This window comes from Typopeltis vanoorti, chromosome 4, assembly GCF_054136105.1.
Source record: "Typopeltis vanoorti isolate ZY-2024b chromosome 4, IOZ_Tvanoo_1.0, whole genome shotgun sequence".
In the NCBI taxonomy this organism is placed as follows: domain Eukaryota; kingdom Metazoa; phylum Arthropoda; class Arachnida; order Uropygi; family Thelyphonidae; genus Typopeltis; species Typopeltis vanoorti.
In genome coordinates, this window is record NC_143552.1 from 69,300,608 (window position 1) to 69,323,913 (window position 23,306).

Genomic DNA, 23,306 nt, shown 5'->3' on the forward strand with positions numbered 1-23,306 from the left:
TTAATCCTTTATCCAAGTGTAAGCAAACAAAGTTTGCACCTGATTTAATTGCATATGATATGTGCTTTGCATTATGGGATACTAAAGCAAGTGAAGTCGTTAGCCTCTATATACGAGTTGCCCTGTCCTGTGTAATCAAACTTTGTTTGATTACACTTTGATAAAGGATTAAACCAAGCCTTCTTAGCTCAATCAGTATAAATGAAGCCCTTTGGTCGGAAAGACCTAGGTTCGATTCCCGTTGGTGACATGAGGAACATTTATCTGGTCTCTTTCGATGAAAGGTGAGTTAGCGGGTCTCATTCCTCCAAACCGGCTATAATGCACCTTACAGATGAGAGGTAGAGGGTTTTTTTCTCCCCAAAACTCGGATTTTTTGTCCCTCAGAACAGGTAACTCGGCCCTGTGAACACATGCTATTATGGTCAAAAATACCCCCCCCCCTCCAGGTGTAGGCTGGTTCGGGGTTGTACTAACAAAGTCGTATCTAATGTAACACATGGACCCTGCATTGGAAGCAGGATAAACACGCAGAGGAAGAAGAAGAAGATATAATTTCTTGACATCTTTAATTTATAATAATATAACCAAGTGAAAAATCTTCCAACAACTTTTTCTAATTCAGAATATTTTAATAATAAGTTGTGAAACCATTTGGCTTAAGGCACCATTTGCTCTCTTAAGGTTTCTTCCAGATCCAGCCTAGCTTATGATTTTAGAGGAGTTTGCCCATGAGAGAGAAACTTGAGTCTCTTGTGATTGGCATTTTCTGGCAGGGCCTCAGGGGTAGGGTAAGCCGGTCACTGAGTAGAACCAACGCTGAGTTAGATGATCTCTCAGTCACTCGTAGGGAGTGATCTTGGGGGATCACCTAATCTTTTGAGATGGCTTTACTTATACAGTGAAGTGGTCACCGCACTGAGATATGAGAGGCTCTGCTCAGGGATGGGTTTCTGCTTGTCACTGAGTGGAACCACTGCTTAGTAAAATGATCCTTCGGATCACTCGCACTTGCTGAGTTTAGAGTGATCTGGGTGATCACCTGAGTTTTTGGAGACTTCCCTTCTGTTACATCGCGGTTTTTCTTTAAATCTATGTTATTATTATCCCCTCTTGTGCCAACTAAGAATGAGATCTCCAGTCTATCTCTCTGGGGCCGTCTCCTTTTTGAACTCTGACAATATTTGTTTGTTCCAGCTGTGCCAGTCAGAGTTCTAGGACAGAAGATTTCTTGCTCAGAGAAACTTTCCCAGAGTTCTAACAGCTACCTAAATTCATTAAATATATATAGTGTCTGTAGATATCTCAGTTTGTAGTCATGGCCCTATCCTTTCTAATTATTCTTTACCTTCCCCTTATGCATAGGTTCAAACTTTTATGAGTGGTAAATTAGTCTCATGCTCAAGCAAAACTCAGGCTAACATAGTAAAGCATGCTTATTAAAGATCTAATGAGTTTACAATTAGGTAAACATATCAAAAGCTTCTCACAATACCTATACTAAATCAACTGACAATCATAAATGAACACTCTAGTTAATGAACGTATAACTCATATCCTCAGGTCAATTAAACACACTTAGCATGGGAAAATACAAGTTTACAATTTTAACTTCAAATGCTAACACAGATCCCACCACATTAATTAGGTCTCACACAAGAATTTAAGTCCTCTGATTACCAGTCCAATGGAGCTAAGTTACAATGCATATAAGTCATCCAAAAAGTTCTCTAGGCAATTGTCCATTTTTCTTCCAACTAGAAATTGATTCACCCTTTTCCTCTAATGCTAACTGCTAATTAATAAGAAAATTCTGTACATTACCTCCGCTGCATGAGGTTACCATGTCCTCTTTGTCTGTCCTTTACTGTTAGATACTTCACTGCTTCAGTGGGTTGCGTCCACGTGGAGGTCACTTTGCTCGTCATGTACAACCATTTTCTGCACTCTGCTGGGCAAACACTCATCTCGCTGGTCACTATCGTCAGACTGCCCATCTCCATGGAGGAACTTTCCGTTGTCTCATTCCGGTAGCACTTCTACCAATGGCCCGAGTCGGTGGATGGCGTCATCTCGCCCGATACTCGCCAGTCAGCAACGGCGAGAAACTTGCCACCCGATGCCGTAGAATTCCCATCCGCTGGTCAACATCGTGGGTCCGAATGAAAACAGGAACAGGAAAAAAAAAAAAAAAACGGTCAAAACCTGCACAAACCCACATTTATTATCTCTTGTTGCGCCCTCTTTTTGCTGCAGCAGTTTTCTCATTGCGCCTTCCTATTGGTCCTTAAGTTGTTTAGTCACAACTCTTCTCCTCAAGAGCGCTCTTTTCGGGAATGTGAGTTCAATTCGCTTTCCACGAATGCCTTCGCTTGGGGCGTTACGCTTATCGTGAGTAACTCACATGCAACCTTTGGACTTTTGTTTGCATTGATATACATTTTGCATAGAGTTTTTTCTTACTAGTGTTTTCAAACAATATTTCTATCTAGACAGACAAATTCCTCCTTTTTTGTACTTCATTTTAAGGTAATTCAATTATGTTCTCTATTAACAATTTGTTTCTTTACTAACAGTACAAGTATTTCTTGGTTATTATTGTATTCTTGTTAAATCTTGAATGAATGATCCTTTTGATGAAAAGGTCCTTATTCAAGATCTAACACTTCACTTATATAGCGAAACTGGTCTGGGCAGTGACCCTTCCCATAATACACAGCATTATACATGTCTGTAAGGATATGCGCTTTGCATTATCGGATACTAAGGCAAGTGATGTGAAGTCATCAGCCTCTATATACGAGTTGCCCTGTTCTGGAAATACTTCAGGTGTAATCTGTTTGCTTACACTTGGATAAAGGATTAAACCAAGAATACAATTTCTTGGAATCTTTAATTTATAGTATAGCCAAGTGGAAAAACTTCCAACAACACAGTGCTTTGTCTTGCTGAAAGAGACAATGGTCAATTCTGTAGAAATGACACAAAGTAGGAAGCATTGTAGTGTCCACAATGTTCATGGCACCACAAACAGAGGTCTGAGGCCAAACCAGGTAAAACAGGATGTCAACACACCACCATCTCTCAATTTCAAAGTTGGGATTATGCACCCTGGTAAGAGACATTCACTAGGCATCTGCCACACCTTTGTTGCTCCATAATAAAGCTTTCCAAGCTTTCACATCCCACTGTACATGCTCTTTGAACCCCTGAAGCCGATGCTACATGCTGGTTCGGGTAAGTGGGGCTTGCATGTTTTTGAGCAGATATGTGTTCCAGTCGATGTCCAGAACTCTGCATTCAATGAGTCAGCTGACGAATGCTGGTTTTTACATATTATTCTTCATAGCACTATGGGCACATTCAGTGAGTATAGTTGGTCATCCACTGTGGATAGCACTTGCAGTTGACTCCCTGAGATTACATCTCAGTATGGTATCACTGAACGAATATCAACAATTTGCTAAACAGATAGGCCTGCAACATGGCTTATCACAATGCCTCTTTCAAACTCCATCAGTTCCCTTCTTGCAGACATTTCACCTGGATACAGTTCACTTGGGAGCATAATATCCCTCCAAACTGGCTACAAGGCACAATGCACCTTGCACATGGGTGCAAATTGACTTCTTTCAAAGCAGTGTATATTTTCCCCATCTAAAAAAGGATAGGGTGAAAAAATAAGTTTCTTCCATCAAAACCAAAAATTATGCAGACTGTAGGAGGTTCATTCCAAATGAATGGGAATGAACCTCCTACAAGATGACACTGAATATCCGAACCAATAAGTCTGGAACCATTCTGGAAATGATTAGAAAGACTGGAGAGAATAACCAGTAAATATTTATTTAATAGTACAGAAATACTGCATGAATGCAGAGAGTTTAATGGCTGAAAATAAACATACAATTCATTCAACTTTACTGGTTGTAACTACAATTAAGTGAAGGTTGGAAGGGATTTCTTACACTTTGTTAACTTCAGTTATCAACCAACAATCCATTTGGCAATCTGTTTAAATAATAAAATGGAACAGAATAATTCCTGCATCACCACCCTTCATTACTAACAAGTCTGGTTACTAAAGATGATGCACATATTTGCATTGTTATTCATTATACCATAAATGGTCACCATATAAACATTAAATATTTGGACTTGCTTCCCTTTTACGTTACTATTTATTTGTGTGAAAAATCAATGAAAAAAATATTCTTCTGCACTAAATTCTGCTTGGGAAAGCATCTATAGCTCCTTGAGTTTATAATGTATATCTTTCAGTTATTATGATCATCAATAAAAAGACACGTCTTATAAACTCGAGAAGATATATGTGCTCATCCAGAGCACATATAGCCCCTTGAGAAAATTAGTGAATGTGGATAACTCAGAATAGAAGTAACAATTAAGTTATGTTTCTAACTGTAATTTTATGTAAAATTATGCAACAATCAGACTTGATTTACCAAAATGACTAAATATCAATACATCATAATGGTAGATGGATATGAAACTTTTTTTAAAGGTGGTATCATTATATTATTATGCAAGTTAAGCAAAGGGAGTCAAGATATAGTATTTTAAAACTCTAGGCCTGATCTTCCTCTCTTTCCCCCACTGAGCAGCTGTGTATACTTTCTTAACAATATCAAGAAAGTGTTCATGAAAAGCAAACTATATCAAAGTATTAATGGGTTTTTCTTTTCTGTGAGTGATTCATTTAATCACATTAAGTAACTGTTTCATATGATTTTTGTTTAATGTGATATAGTACATGCAAAAAATTATTGGAAAGTTTGAAAATGACAAAAGAAATTATGTCACTATGAATTCACTTTTAAAATAAATATGACAAGTCATGACTTTTTTTTTATTTTTTACAGCACTATCTCTATGCTGCAATGCTTACTAAATACAAATAAAGTTTAAGATTCAAATATGATTTAGATCACTGAACCATAGGAATTCATCCATGGTTCAATGTTTTGCAAATATCTTCTACAATGAAAGATTCAACTGTATTAAAGGTTTGGGTCCAAAATATCTTTATTACATGCTTCTTTTTGGTATTATGCAGTATACAGTTTCGCAGATGACAAAAAAGAAACACAATTGTGTTTTTTTCTTGTCAACTATCATAAACTATCATGAAATACACAGTTATAACAGACAGGGTGATTCTAAATTACTGTTGTGGTTTCCATGGCCTATAATTTTCAAACTGGAAACAACAAAATAAAACTGCTGCTAACAGAATATGAAAGTGTAACTGAAAAATTTTATTGTCTATAGAATTAATAGTGTAAAATGCTAAACAACATCAACTTGGACATCTTACATGCACACCTTTTGTGGCATGTAAGATGTCCAAGCGATAATCAGTTTCCCTCCAAGTGTTCTCCACCATTTGCGGTGTAACGTTTTCTGTCACAGCAACAATTCTGGTCTTCAGTTCATCAAGGAAGGTCACAGGTATCTGGCAAACAATATCCTTCACATATCCCCACAGGAAGAAATCAAGCAGCGTAATATCAAGTGAGTGCAAAGGCCACGGAATCGGTCCACCACGCCCAACCCAGCACCCAGGAAAATCAGGAACGGCAAGAAATTCTCAGACATTAAAAGACCAATGTTGCGGTGCTGCATGTTGCTGGAACACCACATCTTCCTGATGATCTTCCATCTGGGGTAACAGATACGGCCATAGCATGTCCAGATAGTTCATCACTGTTTTTTCTGCAAAGAAAAAGGCACCAAAACTTCCAAACAAAGCACACCAGACATTCACCTTTGGACTATCTCTTTCAAATAGTCGAATGGCATGAGAGTTTTTCTGATTTCACATATTCTGCAGTTATGATGATTTAACCTCCCTGATAAGCAAAACGTTGCTTCATCACTAAATATTCATCTCCAAAGGTAATTTTCATCAGCTTCGACTTTTGACAAAAATGTCTTGAGCAAATTGCAAATAGCAAGGTTTATCTTCTGGTTGTAAAGCCTTCACAATCTGCAGCTGTAGGCACAGAGTTGAAGGTGGTTATGAACAAACCTCCAAACAGTCATTTGTGGTATACCTAACTGAAAAGAAGTTCATCTAGTTGATTGTTGTGGGCTTTGATAAAATGCTTCCTGGATTCGATCATGTTCCTGTGAAGTGCTCAGTCTTCCCAATTCTTTTTTGGTGTTGAACACTACCAGTCTCTTGAAATTGCTTTAACTGACATCAGATAGCATTATCTGAAGGTGAATGTTTTCCATACTGAGTTCTGTAATGACACTGCATTGTGATAACAGACTTTGTTTCAAAAAAAACCAAAGTACGTACATTGTTTTTCTCTTGAACAGTCACCATTTAAAAGTATGATGTCCCATATCTCCTAGATATCAATATGGCTAGTACAAATAAAACTTTGAGTTACACTTTCATATTCTGTAAGCAATTTGATTTTGTTGTTTACAGTTTGAAAATTATAGGCCAAGGAAACCCCAACAATAATTTAGAATCACCCTGTACATTAACTTTCAAAGTGATATAAGTAAATGGTCAAAGTGACCATTCCACTTAGCAGGTTGGAATGGTCAACTGTGAACTAATAGAGAGGGGGGGGGGGCTTAATATTTTGCCTGGACTGCATATATATTATTCTGTATAACGTATTTTTATGTACACTATATATGCTACAAAGGTGCGCGCACGCGCACACACACACACACACATGTAAATATACGTAGGCTGTTCAATAAGTTATAAGACTATATTTATACAAAAAACAGATTACCTTTAATCGTCATCATTTACATGGTCTTTTCTTTTTCGAAGTAACTACTGTGAGATGCGATGCATTTGTCCCAATGTTGAGTCCACTTCTTAAACACATGTGAAAGTCTGTTTTTTGAGAGTTCTTTCAAAACCGCCTCCATAGCTTTTACACATGCTTTGTTGCTTTCGAAATGGCGGCCTCTTAGTGGTTTCTTGAGCTGAGGAAACAGCCAGAAATCGCACGGTGCGAGATCAGGACTGTATGGAGGGTGTGGTAGGATATCTATGTTGTTCTTCTGCAAAACATCCACTACACCATCAGCAATATGTGGCCTTGCATTATCATGGTGCAATAAGAAGCCATTCTTCAGCAATGGATGCGTCCTTTTGATGTGCTGTACCACTGTCCGTAAAACATCCGCATAGTATGAGCCGTTTACAGTATTCCCGGGTTCTACAGCATGTTGGTAAACAATGCCTTCGTAGTCAAAAAACATTATGGTCATAATTTTACCAGCTGATTTTACAGTTTTTGCTTTCTTGGGGGTAGGTGAAGACGGATGCTTCCATTCACTGCTTTGTTGTTTCATTGTAGGGTCATAGTGATACAACCAAGCTTCATCTGCTGTAATGATGCATTTTAAGACGTTGTTGCCTTCTTGTTCCAGTCTTTCTTTCCATTCTGTACACACATCCACTCAATGCTGCATTTGCTCCGGTGTCAAGAGTTTGGGAATCCATCGGGTGAAAACACATTTCAGTCCCAAATGTTCAGCCATGATTGAGTGAACACTTCCCACAGAAATATTCAGGACAACATACAACTGGTGTACTGTAATTCTGTGATTGTCCTTGATGATAATCGCTGCTATGTTGATCATTGTCTCTGTGATGGACGTTGAAGGTCTTCCTTCACGTTCAAGATCTTCCACATTTTGCCTTCCTTCCTTAAAAGTTTTATGCCAGCGAAAAACACTTGCCCCTCGACATTGCTTCATCATGGAAAGCTTCGCGTATCATGTTAAAAGTGTCCGATGCCGATTTTTGCAAACGCACACAAAATTTAATCGCATAACGCTGTTCCAAGGACGCTTCCATTTCGACGACTGGTCGCGGTTCGTAGGTGCGCCGAAACAAGCTTGCGTTTTTAGTCATGTGACACTCTGGTACATCAGCCGTATACACCATCTATCAACCTCTTTTGTTAATACAGACAGCAACATTTCTTTATTCCACAGAAATTAATATTGTGATGAGTGGTTTCGCGACAGTAAAATTAGTCTTATTACTTATTGAATAGCCCTCGTATATGTAAAACATGCATATATGCAAAATATGTGTATATGCATACATACACAGACACATGCAAATTCTTCAAGTAACCAATGGTTACAGAAGAATCATCAGATTTGATAGATTTCTACTCTAGATGTGTCTGTCATGCTGCTTCATGTCTAAATCAATTCTATATCATAGACTTTTCTTACATGGAACAGTGGTAAAAGGTCTCAATCACTCCTCTGACATTAACAAATATCTTCATGATTCATGAAGTTAAAACATCTTACTCCCAAAAAACTCCTTGTTGCTGTTGATCAACAGCATTAAATCTCTGATTATTACTCTTATACAATGTCCATGTCACACAATGTCTTAGGCAGTATCCAAATTCCATAATGCACAACAAAGAGAAAACTAGGCTATTGTAAACTTCTTTAAAGTTTTGTTCTCAATATTATTTCACTGTCTTCAAAAATTTTTAAGTTTTTCATTTTTAATATTCCAAAAGAAGCCATTTCTAATCTTCTTCACATCATCAATATTGTCACACAATTACCAAGGGTAAATGAAGTAAGAGCCTTGCTCTATAACAGATTCAAAAAGACAAAGGCAATGCATATTTAATACACATAATTTCATAGTTTTCTTGTCTTTCAAAGTTTTTTTATTCAAGGGCAGAGATGCAATCCATTTCTATTTTTCATCTTTTTTGATGGCATTCTGATTTTTACTGCTGCTGCTGATCTAATAAATTATCCAGTAAGAGATCTCTAAGAAGTTGTATGGAATTAGAATGCAGTTTCTTATAGAAATCACTTGCTCTTTTTAAAATTTTCATCACATCTTTCATTTCCCTTAAAAGAGTTTGCTGATCCATCTCTTGTCAGTATTTCTTCAGTAACTTTGAAAGATGCTGGAAAATACCTTATTCTAAGAAGCAATTTTCCTTTCCCTAAAAACAATCACTGATACAATATAATCCAAATAATGGTATCTTCTTTGCCCATATTAATATGAAACATTTGAATTAGCACATAATGTCAGAAAGCAACTCCCATCTTGTTAAAATGCACTTTTCTCATTATTTTAGCTTTGGTTGGCTGGTTTATAGTTTATGGGTGTAAGAACAGCAAAGGTCATACTGCACCATAGCAAAGGTTACAGCAATACATAAACAGTTAAAGAAAAATTGCAAACAATATACATGTGCAAAAACTAAGCCAAACAATGAAGTATATATATATGAATAAAATTACAGCAAAGGCCACAACAGTACATAAATAGTCAAATAGAAATTAATAAACAATATGCATGCACAAAAATTAAGTTTTACAATGCAGTATCTACATATAAATAAAATTACCGTAAAGGTTACAGCAGTACATAAATAGTCAAAGACAAAACAGGTAAACATAATGTATGTACAAAAACCAAGCCAAGAAATGCAGTATCTACATATAAATAAAATTACAGTAAAGGTTCCAGCAGTATATAAAGAGAAGTTAATAAACAATGTGCATTCACAAAAAGTTTAGCAATGCAGTATCTACATATAAACAAAATTGCAGCATGGTTACACCAATACACAAGGTCATATTATTTAAGCCCTAAACGGTTTATGTCTATGAAAATTAGAAATAATTTGCAGATGTTTCACTATACAGGGTGTTCGGGATAAATTTGACAGTTTCGTAAGGAAAAAGAAAATCTTCTTTGTATCTATTAAATTTAATGAATTGACAAAAAAACATTACAGGCAGAGTTAATTACAATACTATCAACAAGATTTACTCAAAATAACCACCATTAGCATCGATCACAGCTTCAATTCTGCTTCGGAACCTCGAACAAGCTGATGCTACAGTCTCCCTGGGAAGGGCCGCAAAAACTGTTTTAATTTTATCCATTAACTGGGCTTTTGTATTACTGGAAGTGCGATTGGTGTCTTTTTCAACTGCGCCCCATACAAAATAATCCATGGGGTTAAGGTCTGGGGAGTTTGGAGGCCAAACATTTGGACTGGTGAAGTCGTAGAAATTTTCAGACAACCATTTTTGACTTTTCCCAGAGGTGTGGCAAGGGGCCGAATCCTGCTGCCATACATACGGCCTACCATTGGCTACCCTTGTTATCCAGGGCTTGACTACAGTTAGCAACTCCACGAACAAAGCCCGAATTCCAATGCCAGGGTTCTTCAACACCTGTTCCTGCAGATTTGAGAGGAATTCTGCTGTACGAACGCAATCAGATCGTCTGCTAGGGATCTTTCTTCTTGCTACATCCTCGTAGTCACCATTGCAAGTCTCTAGTTCATGCCCGATTGTTTTTACTGTATTCAGGGAGCATTGGGCAGCAGTCGTAATATCCTTATTTTGATGGCGGGCACGAATCATCATGATACAAGTTATTCTCTTCCATGATTCAGGTGGGTTCCAGCTATCCATCCTTTCTGACATCTTGTATATGAATGAAGAAGGGTCCAAACTTTTAAATGAAGAGAAGTGTGTGTTAATACATGTAACTTACGGAAAAATATAATTAATTATAAATATGTCAAATTTATCCCGAACACCCTGTATATATATATATATATATATATATATATATTGTAAAAATTTTATTATATTTAATTTTTATTATTTTTTTATTTTATTATTTAACAAATGGAAGTCTACTGCATCATTGTAATATTTTTCTTATTTATTTTATATCGTAGTTGCTTAAGCTAGTTCAAACTGTCTATAGACTTCAATTTCTAATTCATGCATAAAACTCGCAATTAATCTTAATCCTTTAGTCCTTAACTTAGTTTTACCTCCAACACTCCTGACGATTGCACGTATTCGTGATAAGTATGAGACCCATGTACCGTGTGTGATGTGCACAAGGGAAGATCCAGGAGGCCTTGCATTGCAACAAGTCCTGCATCCTCAGCTATGGTGTTGACTGTCCTACCAGTCACATGTTGATGCTAGTATTTATGTGAGTAATGACATCTTTTGAGAGAACTTTGAGAGTAACAAGTCAGGTGTTTGTAGCTGGTATAAACTGGAGGAATATGATGCTCATAGTGTGGCTGTCAGTGTGGCTGCATCCAGTTGAAATGTTTGCAAGAAGGGAACTGATGAAGTTTGAAAGAGGTATTATGATAGGATGCCATGTTGCAGGCCTATCTGTTCAGCAAATTGTTGACAAATTGGGCCATCCCAGGTAAACAAGCAGTGATACCATACTGAGATGGAAGCGCAGGAAGTCAACTGCAAGTGCTACTCGCAGTGGATGACCAATCACACTCAACGAACGTGACTGTAGGGTGAAATGAAGAACAATATGTAAATACCACCATTTGTTGGCTGACACATTTAATGCAGGGTTCAGGGCATCAACTGGAACACGAATCTGCAAAAAACCATTCGGAACTGAGGCTCCATGGTCCTAACATATTGCAGTCCTAACATGGGTTTCCATGGTAGGACTGCAATATTCTACTTCTGAGAGAAACTTGTGAAATTAAGAATTATCAACATGTTAGTACAAGAAAATTATATTTAATATATTGCCAGATATTTCAGTTTGAAAATAACAAACTATCATCAGTGGCTTGACAGGAAACAGTCTTTTACAACGTAGAATACAAATAATTGATCATTCAAAATTAGAATGAGCCACATGATGTTACAACGCTAATCATGATATCATTTCACTGAAAAAAGATAAACATAAGAGTGCAGAAATAAATTACATGTATAAATTTACAATGTCATACAAAAAACTTAATTTATAAAATCATATTAAAGATATCATTAGACAGATGTAGTATCTAGAAGGCATTAATTAAAGAAAAAAAAAAAAGAAAGAAAAAACTGACTTACTGACAAAAAAAAAACTTACTAACATCTTCCCACAAGATATCGTAAAATTATTCGGATTCGTAATGCACTCCGTATATTTCTTGTGTCAAAACAAATTCTATAACCAAGTAGAAGATTTCCCATGGCAGTACGGCCATGAGAAATCCACTTTCCCCTGCTTTAGCCAACTTTTATTTGGAACATTTAGAAGACATCCTTTTTTCATCTATATACCCACAACCTTCATTCTCAGTTAGATATACATAGATGGCAATTTTGTAGTGTGACCTCACAACAAAGATTCCTTACCTTCCTTTTTAGCCAAAATCAATACTTCACACCCTCATATCAGGTTCACCATGGAAATTGAAAAAGATAACAAATTATCCTTTTTAGACATCCTTCTCATCCGCTCACCATCAGGTAATTTAACAACATCTGTTTACAGAAAACCCACTTTTATTGGACATTACATTCTCAAACAATCTGCTCAAAGACAGGAATCATAAAATGTTTAATTCAAAAAGTTAGAACTAATTGTTCAACTCCCCATCATTTACAGAAAGAACTTTCAACTATCAAACATTACTTGAAATTAAATGGCTTCTCTGAAAGGATTACACAACATCTATTTGAATCCTACAAGCCAAACCAAAACAACAAAGAATCAATATGTTAAGTTCCAATTCCACATATCTCTGGAATTTCAGAACCAATTTCAAGAATTCTGAAGAAATATGATCTAACAGCTACTTATATTCCTATCAATAAAATATCCACCTATTTCTCATTGTCTAAAGATAAATGCTCAACTATGCCTCTTCCTGGTATATACCAAATTCCATGTGACTGCCATCTTTCATACTTTGGACAAACCAGACGCTGTATCGAAAAAAGAATACAAGAACATCAATCTTATATTCTTCACAACAAATCCGATAAGTCTGGAGACACCTGAAGCGAATTGCAACTACCATCATCATCATCATCTACACCAATGCTATCTACTGGCTACCACCACTAGTATTTTCACAGACAATCACAAATATCCATGCCCACAATGGGATTCGAACTCGCAGCCTTTTGGACGGAGAGCGGATATGCTAACCACTCGGCCAACAAGAACATATTCCGTGCCATGAATGGAGAACTCCACAATGGTCCAGGACCTCATTACATGCTTACAGCAAGAATGGTCCAAAATTCCCATTGATCAGTATCGCACGCTTGTGGGAAGTATGTCCTGTAGGATTGTTGCAGTCACTGCAGTGAAAGGAGGTCCTAGATCTCATAAAGGTAGGCACCATGGCTATTTGTTCCTCACCACACTATGGTGGCCGTTGACTTCTTTCCAAGCAGACTATATGCTGAAGTACACTTTTCAAATCTCCCAAAAATGATCTCCATACATTCTAAAAATAAATTCTATAAACAAGTTTCAGATTAATTCCAAAACTCACTGTCCATAAAGTAATGAAGTGCAGTAATGAATGACTTAACTAAATCTAATTTTAAGTAATTAAGTAATAATAATAAAAACAACAACAACTCATAAGTGTTTTATTAGTTATTCACTGCAACCATGATGGATAACTTTACATTATCCATCCAAAAAGTATATATACCAAAATTTTTATCCTTTTCATATTTTAATCTTAAAATATAAAATAAATGCACTGTATCTAGGAAGGTTTTAATATGCAAATTTCACCAATGAAAGGTTGGAAAGCTCTTGTACATTAGTACTAATGGCAGATTAAGAAACAGATATCTAAGATTCCTGTTCAAACATGGAACTTATTTCAAGCCACTTCAGACATCCGATAAGCAGATGAAATTCATCTCTTCATCTCCTACCTAAAGATAATAATAAACATACACACCTGAAGTAGGATTTGAACCCACAACTTATGCTCAAGCGGATATGCTATTCACTCAGCCAGCCAAGCCAGTAAAGTGATCCTATGATCTAAATAATTCAATTATTGAACCTACAAGAACCTAATAGGAATCATATAATAAAATCACTTTCAAATTATAACGTCTTCATATTAACCTCCCCTACTTCAGACAACAAACCATGGCAAGTTTCATTAAAAGGTAAAATCTTCCTGCTTCAGCTGAATAAATACCCTTAGAAACTGCCAAAATAGACGAATCTGTGCAAAAGCTACTTATCGAACTTAACCAGCTATTCTTCTGTTTGCTGTGCCTCCCTTCAGTAAAACAACTTCTGAACATTAGTAAAGTGTCGAAAACCATGAACAGCACATCAATGCTTTAAACGAAACTTTTACCTCCAAAATACGTGCAGTGGAAGCGAAGCTCGAACAAATTGATGACCAGCGCAATGCAAGCTCAACTTTGCCCGCGAAAGAACTCTGCGATCTAATCGCATCAATAGTAAACGACTTGATGGAGGCCAAAAACAAAAAATTCAATACCGTCATTTTGAACTTTCCGACGGAAAACGGAAAAATCATTAAAAGAGGACATCAACAAGCTAGCTGAAGAATGCAACATCGATTCTAAGAATATCATCAGGTGCCATCATTTTGGGCCTATAAATAAAAGAAAGGACGGAACTTTCCACGCCTAGTAAAAGTGGCTTGCGACATGCCGACAAGCACATCAAAACTAATAACAGCGATCAACAAGTTTAGAGACACCTGTTCCCAATCACGCATACATGTTCGACTAGATTTATCATTTGTACAAAGGGAACAAAGACGCCAGCTTCAAAGACAATTCAAAGAAAAACGTAAAAATGGTGACAACATTTGGATCATCGACTACAGACAAGATAAACTGGTGCAAAAAACAAGTGATGCCACTAGGAGCCACCATGGAGACAAGTATGCAGGAACGGAATAGGAAATGTAAAAGACCCTTGCGGTCAAACATATGACTCACAAAAACCCTACATATCCACTTCACCAACATCTGTAGACTAACTCCAATCTTAATAGTGTCCGCTACCACTTTCAGTCTACCAAACCTCACCTACTCTTTCTGGCAGAAACTCAAATCTCACCCCCCCCCAACCAGCACTATTTATCTCAACTTCCAAACTACTCACTCTTTAACAACTTTCGTCCCAAGGGTGGTGTCTGTGCATACATCTGCTCTGACATATCGTATCAGAGAGCTCCCAACCTAGAATCACTCAACTTTGACCTTCTTTGGAAATATTTGAAATTTAAATTTGAAAATATCCCTTCACTACTCAGTCAAATTCATTTGTTGTCTCTATTGCCCCCCCCAACACAACCAACCAATCAGAGCTCTTTAATTTCCTCTCTTTAAAAACTGACTTTCTCCAATCCCACTTTCCTGACATACTCTGAAAATAGACAAATCTGCACAAAAGCTACTTATCGAACTTAACCAGCCATTCTTGTTTGCTTTCCTCCTCCAGGTGTATAGATCTTGCAGGCAGAGGTGCTGAAACATTTGTTATCACTAACGACCTTGCAACTTGTTCAGATGCCAACCAGAATACCAGATAACCCGAACCACTCCCCAAACACCCTAGATCTCTTCCTCACCAATGACCCCCTCCAAATATACAGTGAAAGTAGTGAGCCCCCCCCCTGGGCAATTCTGACCACAATATAGTGCTCATCTCCTCCCCCGTGCAATAACACTTACACAGACACTCCCATACAAGGGTAGTTTGGCATTATAACAGTGCCAAGTGGGATAACTCTGCAACTTCTATGCCACATTCCCATGGTTGGATTATTGCTTCTGGCCTTCCAACCTAACCATTATGCACTGAACTTATTACCAAAGTAATCCTAACCAGCATGGAAATATTGCCATTCCCTAACGAAACCCTGGTTCTCCAAAAGATGTGCCAAGGCAGTACAGATGAAATACCAGACATACCATAACTGGCTGAAATCAAGAACCTGATCCTCCTTTAAAGCTTATACCAAAGCCTGAAACAGATGCAAAAAAACAATTGATGCTTCCAAAACAGAGTTCAAAAGAGCAAAATGCAGGAAACTAGAAGCCTGTCCAAATGGCAGCTGAGCCTTTTGGTCTCTCGCCATAGCAATTGGCTATAACTTCTGCCCAAAACTAGTCCCGCCCTTATCATACTCAGATGGCTCTATTGCATCATCACCCACAGAAAAAAAGCCAATCTTCTGGTTTCACACTTTGCTTCCAATGCATGCATAACTGACGATGGTAAATGTCTCCCAACCATTCCAGACACCCAACATACAATTCCCCCCCTATATACTTTTGCCAGGATGGGATCAGAAAAATACTGTCCAAATTAGACACAAAAAAGTCTCCTGGCCCTGATGGCATTCTCCCAATTGTCCTGAAAGTTTGCGCACCAGAACTGACTCCTATCCTATGTCGCCTATATATACTCTCTTACTCCACTGGAATCTATCCCACAAACTGGAAATTGGCCTATATTCAGCCCATTCCCAAGAAGGGTGACAAGTCACTGCCGTCCAACTACTGCCCTATCTCGCTTACCTCAGTCCTGTCAAAAGTAATGGAAAAAATCATCAATTCCAAACTCCTACACTACCTTGAAGACACCTACCTAATAAACGACTGCAAGTATGGATTCCATCGCTACCGATCAACAGGAGATCTGCTCATATATGTCACCCATCTCTGGACAAATGCCATGGAGAAGCTTGGAGAATCTCAAGTGGTTGCACTTGATATCTCCAAAGCCTTTGACCGGGTCTGGCACAAAGGCTTACTAAGCAAACAATCATCATTCGGTCTGACCCAGGACTTCTGTAGTTGGAATGCCAGCTTTCTGTCTGGATGCACACCGTGTGTGTGTGTGTGTGTGTGTGTGTGTGTGTGTGTGTGTGTGTGTGTGTGTGTGTGTGTGTGTGTGTGTGTGTGTGTGTGTGTGTGTGTGTGAGATGGTGGATGGCATCCTATCCGCTCACCAACCCTCTTCCTACTATATATCAATGACCTACTTCAGTTGACCTCCAACCCAATACACAGTTTTGCACAGCACACTACACTCCTTGCTTGCATTTGATAAACCTTACCCTACACAACTCACCTGAACCTACAGAACATCAACCATCACCACCCTCAATTCCAATCTCCAAGCCATCCTACAATGGGGTTCGGATAACCTCATCAATTTCAATGCTAATAAAACCCAGTTCTGTACTATTTCCCATAAAAAAGAACCATTTTTCCCAGTATTCTTTTTGACGACACCCAAATTTCCAGACAGGCTGAGATCTCTCTCTTCTTGGAATTACCCTCACATCAAACCTCTCCTGGGATAAACACAATACAACCATTGCATCCTCAGCTTCAAAAAAACTAGGATTTCTCTTTCGCTCAAAACGTTACTTCACCCCTGAACAGCTGTTAACATTATACAAATCACAAATCCGCCCAGCTATTGAATACTGCTCCACATATGGGGTAGGGCCCCTAAAAGCTCTCTCAAAATGCTTGACTCAACATAGAGGAGAGCAATTAGACTTATTAATGACCTATCTCTTCCAATTCTCCCCCCCCCCACTTTCGTACAGACATATGGTTTCTGCAGTAGTATTCTACAAATATTTCCATGGGAAATGCTCATCTGAAATAACATCAATAATTCCTCCATTCTCAGTACACCTAGAAACAAACAGAACAAGTTCATTTTCCTCCTCCTTCATCCATGCAACTGCTGCACTGTAGAACAGTCTCTCACCTGCTGTGTTTCCCAAGGAATACAATTTATAGTAATTTAAATCAAATGTAAACAAGTTCCTCCTTTCTCAACCCACTCATACACGGTACTAATGCACTATAGGAAATTAGTAGTTCAGTAAATTCTTAAGAGAATTTATGACAACAACAATTGATCACTATACTGAAAATTGGGATCGATGCTAATCTGAAAAATACTCCATGCTCCAGGGCATCTGTAAATTTCTATAATCCATATGACTATTATAACCACACATGGAGTCAGCAAACTCATCATAGGAGGTTCATTCAACTGACAACATATTTATCATACTAAATCTTCACAACTTATTCTAGTAATGTGGTCCTTTGACTCAAAATTTTCTATACAAAAAATCTACCTCTCACCCCCTTCACCACACTCTTACAAAACATCCAGGGATGGACTCTTGTTCTCTCCTCTTGCCTTCTACTCTTTTTATAATCCTCTGGATAAATCTGATAAAATTGGTTGGTTTATTGGTTTGTCATTTGCAGATAATGCAGCAATAGGATGCTAGAAAAATGCAGCATAATGAACAAATATTATGTCATCATATGAACAAAATGTAGCATACAACAACACTCCATTCATGATTCGATGTAAATAGCACCTCCGTAGTAGAATCTAAACATGTACAATTTAGTTGGAAAAAAACTGCACAAATCTTGACATAGTCAAGAAGAAAATGCATAAGGGCTTTTGTCAAATGATGGCAAAGCCAGAGGTAAAACTCCAACTTCTGCAAGTTCTGCCTTGCAGAAGTTGGAGTTTTACCTCTGGCATCTCAGGTCCTCAGGTGTTTCATCTCATGTAACATGCGAACTGGTCTGAGAATGTACAAAATTATCAAATAAGGAAAAAAAAAAATATATATATATATATATATAAATACATTTAATGGGCAGAATGCAATGAGTAGATTGTGCAGTAAAGTCTATGTGGTGGCTTAGTGCAAGTCCTTAGATTCTATGTAGGTGTAAAATAATAAGAAGAATTAATTAATTAATAAATTCAAATTATAATCATGAATTGCTATTATTTAGGGAAAAAAAAATCTGGCAGTTACTTATTTCCCTCCAAAAGGCAATTTAAAAGACCAGAATCCACTTCCAATAATTTTATGTCATCATCAAAATCATTCATCATATACAACGGCTGTGTAACAGGTAGCAGATCCGATTCATCTAGCTTGGCTAAAACAATCATATCATGCACATCTTTAAATGTCCTGAAAGGAGAGAAATTATTTTGTTAGGAATATGGATAGAATAATTATATTAATTATCCATAAAACACTGCAGTTTCATCTTTGCAGTAAGGAAGCATCAGAGAGAAAGAGAGACGATGCTTCCTTTGAAAAATAAGAGGGGGGGGTGGGGGTCTGACAACTCAATCAGTAATAATGTCCTCAGTTTTAAAAGACCTATGAACTGTCTAAAACCAGTTTCTTTCTGTTATCCAACACAATTTCAAATAACAGTAAGCTTTCTTTTAATGTGGAGGGAAAAATTAATTACTTTTCATTAACCAGCTCTGTTAACACATATCATATTTACATGTTATTGGTCAGCATGAATATCATCAGGAAATATCACTTCTTGTCTAAGAAAGGTAATGTAATTTTCTAAACTGAAATTTTATGCTATCCAAGTTATATTTGATCTCAGTATCTGATCTATTGTTCCTGTATGTATGTATTATTATTATGCGACACCTCAAGGACTCATCATGGAGGACATACTAGAGTTGTCTAATGATTACTTTATTGGTGTATTTCATCCAGGAAAAGTAAGTTTTAATACTAGAGGGATGGGGGAAGGGATGTGAAGTTGGAAAGGGTTATAAGAGATTAATGTGTATGTATGTATTTGTTTTTATCTCCATCATAATTCAGTACTTTTCAAAAAGCAGCTAAAAGTTTTATTGTATTTCACTGATGGGTCATTGAAGTTTAAATATTTTTAAATTTGTTTGATATTTAAATTTAGCTGGTCCTCACAGAAAATACAACAACCCCTTTAGCTGGTTTTGGAAAAACTACTGAACTGTGATGGAAATAAAAAAAGATAGAAGTATGTCAAGAAACACAACACACAATTTAAAAATAGAAAAGTTATTATTATTATTTTATTATTATTTTGTGACACCTCCAAGGAGTTCAAAGACTCATCAATGGAGGGCACCTGCTCTACAACTCTCCATCATCTACACCAGGGATCGCAAACTGGCAGTCTGCGAAGGCATCATATCTGGCCTGTGACCTTAATTATTTCTTTTCTAAAAATCAATGTTTCTAACATCCTGTGGGGATTAAAACAGAAAAAATTCAAACTTCTAAATGTTTTATGACAGCTTTAAACAAAAGTAAAACTTATTACTATAATTCTTTGTACCATGTTTCTATCATCAAATGTTAGCAACACCGAATGGAAGTTACTTGTCATGCAGCCATTTTAAGCCACGCGATACAATGTCAATAAGTTACAGGTTACCATTGTAATATGATAGTGTGCTAATAAAAAGTTACCTCAATAACTTATATTTTTTTGCCCATAACAATGTCTGAATTTCAAGTCAAAAAAAGAAAAATAGATCAAGAAGGCAGAACTTTTCAAGAAAAATGGGAGAAGGCATATTTCTTTGTGGAAGTAAAAAATATTCCAACACGTTTGATATGTAGACAAAGTGTCGCCAAGGTGAAAGAATATAACCTAAAGCAGCATTATGAAACAAACCATAAGAACTGTGATAAATACACAGAAAAGATGCATGATGACAAACTTAAAGATTTAAAACATGAACTGAAGTTTCAACAGAGGATATTTTCGAATGTTGTCACAAGTGATGCTTCTGTTAAATGTAGTTACGTTATAAGTGAAAAAATTCCTCAAGCTTTGAAACCTTTTACTGATGGAGAATTTATTAAAATTTGTATTTTAAGTGCAGTCGAAATCATATGTCTAGAAAAAAAGCAAACATTTCAAAGTATAAACCTATCAGAAAATACAGTTGCGGAGCATGTTGAAGATATAGCAGAGAACTCTCAAGATATATTGCGTGAAAAAATAAAGAGTTTTGCAGCATTTTCCATTGCAGTTGACGAATGTACAAACATTATTAATACTTCCCAGTTAGCAATATTTATTCGTGGCGTTGATGACGATATGAATGTGACTGAAGAACTATTGGATATAGTGCTTATGTAAGGAACAACGACAGGAAATGACTTATATTTGTGTATTAAGAAAAGTCCTGAAAATGCTCATGCGGACTGGTCAAAATTAGTAAGTGACTACAGATGGGGCTCCTGCTATGGTTGGTGTTAACGTCAGACTTGCTACAAAATTTCAAATGAAAAAGGAAATGTTGTGCAAGGACAAACTTAAATCGTTTCATTGCATAATACACCAGGAGTCACTTTGGCTAAAAAACTAAAAATGAAACACGTCATGAGTGTAGTAATTAAAACAGTAAACTGGATATGCTCTCAGGTCTTGAATCATTGACAATTCAATGCATTTTTGGATGAATTGGATTCACAATACAGCAGTTTATACAGAGGTTAGGTGGCTTAGTTGTGGTGTCGTTTTTAAAAAGATTTTTTGAACTCTTCAAAGAAATTGACATGTTTACGTCATCCAAAGGAAAATTTATTCCTCGGCTCAATAATGAAGATTGGTGCAAAGACTTGGCCTTTATAGTTCACATAACAAGCCACTTAAACTTTGAATACTGCTATTGCAAGGACATGAACGGTATATGTCATATGTATGATTCAATTAAGTCATTTCTGATCTATCAAACCCACTTGGCAAAGAATAATTTAGTCCACTTTCCTATACTTAAATCAATTTTACGAAATAATAATGATGCTGAAAAGTACATTCCTCAAATTGAAGAATTGAAAATTGAATTTGAAAAAAATTTTCTGATTTCAACCTGTTTGAAAATGAATTATTATTATTCAGTTCACTTTTTTAATTAATATTGAAAATGTTAACAAAGAATTACAATGGAAGTAATTGAACTCCAGTGCAATACTGAACTAAAAAATAAATATAACAAAATTATATTTATTTTTTAGTTAAGTGTGTTTTGTGAGGATAGAAGGGGTAAAAAGGGAGGAGGGAGTGCTACTGATGATAGAGAAAGAGTTTTTATTATTATTATTATTTCGGGTGACTCCAGGAGTCCTTAGACTCATCGAGGGAGGCCCTAAACATCATGTCCACACAACTATGCGATTACATTCTCACAGTATCTATCATACCTTGCCTTGAACTCGTTCACCGTAATAGCACCCACAACAGACTCTGGCAGCTTATTCCACTCATTTACCACTCTAAAAGTAAAGAACCCAGCTCTAACACCCCTGCTAACCACACTCTTGCCCAGATTCCATAGGTGTCTCCTAGTTCTCCCACCACCAGTCCTGATCTCAAAAATATCCTCTGAATTAATCCTATAGAATCCCTTTAGCAATTTGAATGTCTCAATCATATCTCCCCTTTTCCACCTATCAACTAGTTTCTGCAACCCACAAATCTTCAACCTGTTCTCATATGGTTCATTCCATAGACCTGTTATCATCTTAGTCACTCGCCTCTGGATCCTCTCCACCTCCTCCCCATCAAGAAGGAACCGAGGTGACCAAATCTGGGCACAGTAGTCAAGATGAGGTCTTATCAAGGCTCGGTACAGAAGTACAATAACTTGCTTGTCTCTGCTCGTCAAGGTATTTTTCAACAACCAAGTGAGTTGATGAGCTGATTTAGCTACTTTTGCAATGTGCCCCCTAAACTTCATCTCCCATTCACCAACACTCCCAAGTCCCTGGCCTCATCAATCTCTTGGAGTACAGTTCCACCAATGTGGTATACTGCTGCTAATCTTTTCATCCCAAAATGCATAACCTTACATTTTGTCACATTAAATTGACATCCATTCTCCTTAGCCCAGAACTCCAATCTATCTAAGTCATCCTGCAAGACTTTGACATCTTCTGCATTCACTATTGCCCTACCCAACTTTGCATCATCAGCAAACAAATGAATTGTTCCACTTAGATCCTTCCCTATATTGTTAATGAACAGATTAAACAGCAGTGGTCCAAGAACAGAACCCTGCGGCACACCACTAGTCACAGGCCGTCTTTTGGACTCCACTCCTGAATAAACTACTCTTTGATATCTCTCCATCAACCAACCACCTATCCATCTCACCAACCCTATATCCATTCCCATATGTTGTAGTTTACGGATTAGTATTCCATGTGGTATCCTGTCAAATGCCTTTGCCAGGTCCAGCAGTATCACTGTAAACCCATTTCCCTTATCCAGTTCAGCCGTCACCTTGTTATAAAACTTGAGCAAGTTACTGAAGCATGATCTACCCTTCACATAGACATGCTGTCCCCTGTACAGTATCTCATTTTCATCAATCCATTCCTGTATTTTTCCCTTGACTACTTTCTCCAAGACCTTGACAACGACTCCTGATATGCTGATCTGTCGGTAATTTGCAACCATAGTCTTGGATCCTCCTTTATGCAGTGAAACTATTTTCCCCTCTTTCCACACCTTCGGGACTAAACCAGACCTGAGACTCAGATTAAACAACATGGTCAAGGGCACTGATAATTCCTTAGCCGCTTCACGCAAGACCCTTGCTGGTATACCAT

At 37.2% G+C, this 23,306-nt stretch overlaps 1 protein-coding gene across 4 annotated transcripts in view; it reads right to left on the reverse strand.

Moving 5' to 3' along the window:
* The window catches only part of LOC150107391 (sister chromatid cohesion protein DCC1), a 280,847-nt gene that overhangs the window by 223,937 nt on the left and 33,604 nt on the right, over positions 1-23,306 (reverse strand). For all 4 annotated transcript variants that reach the window (XM_090391252.1, XM_090391253.1, XM_090391251.1 and 1 more), the window contains exon 2: positions 18,693-18,854. In XM_090391252.1, coding sequence (XP_090247378.1) covers positions 18,693-18,854 — 162 coding nt within the window. The remainder of the gene's footprint in view (positions 1-18,692; positions 18,855-23,306) is intronic.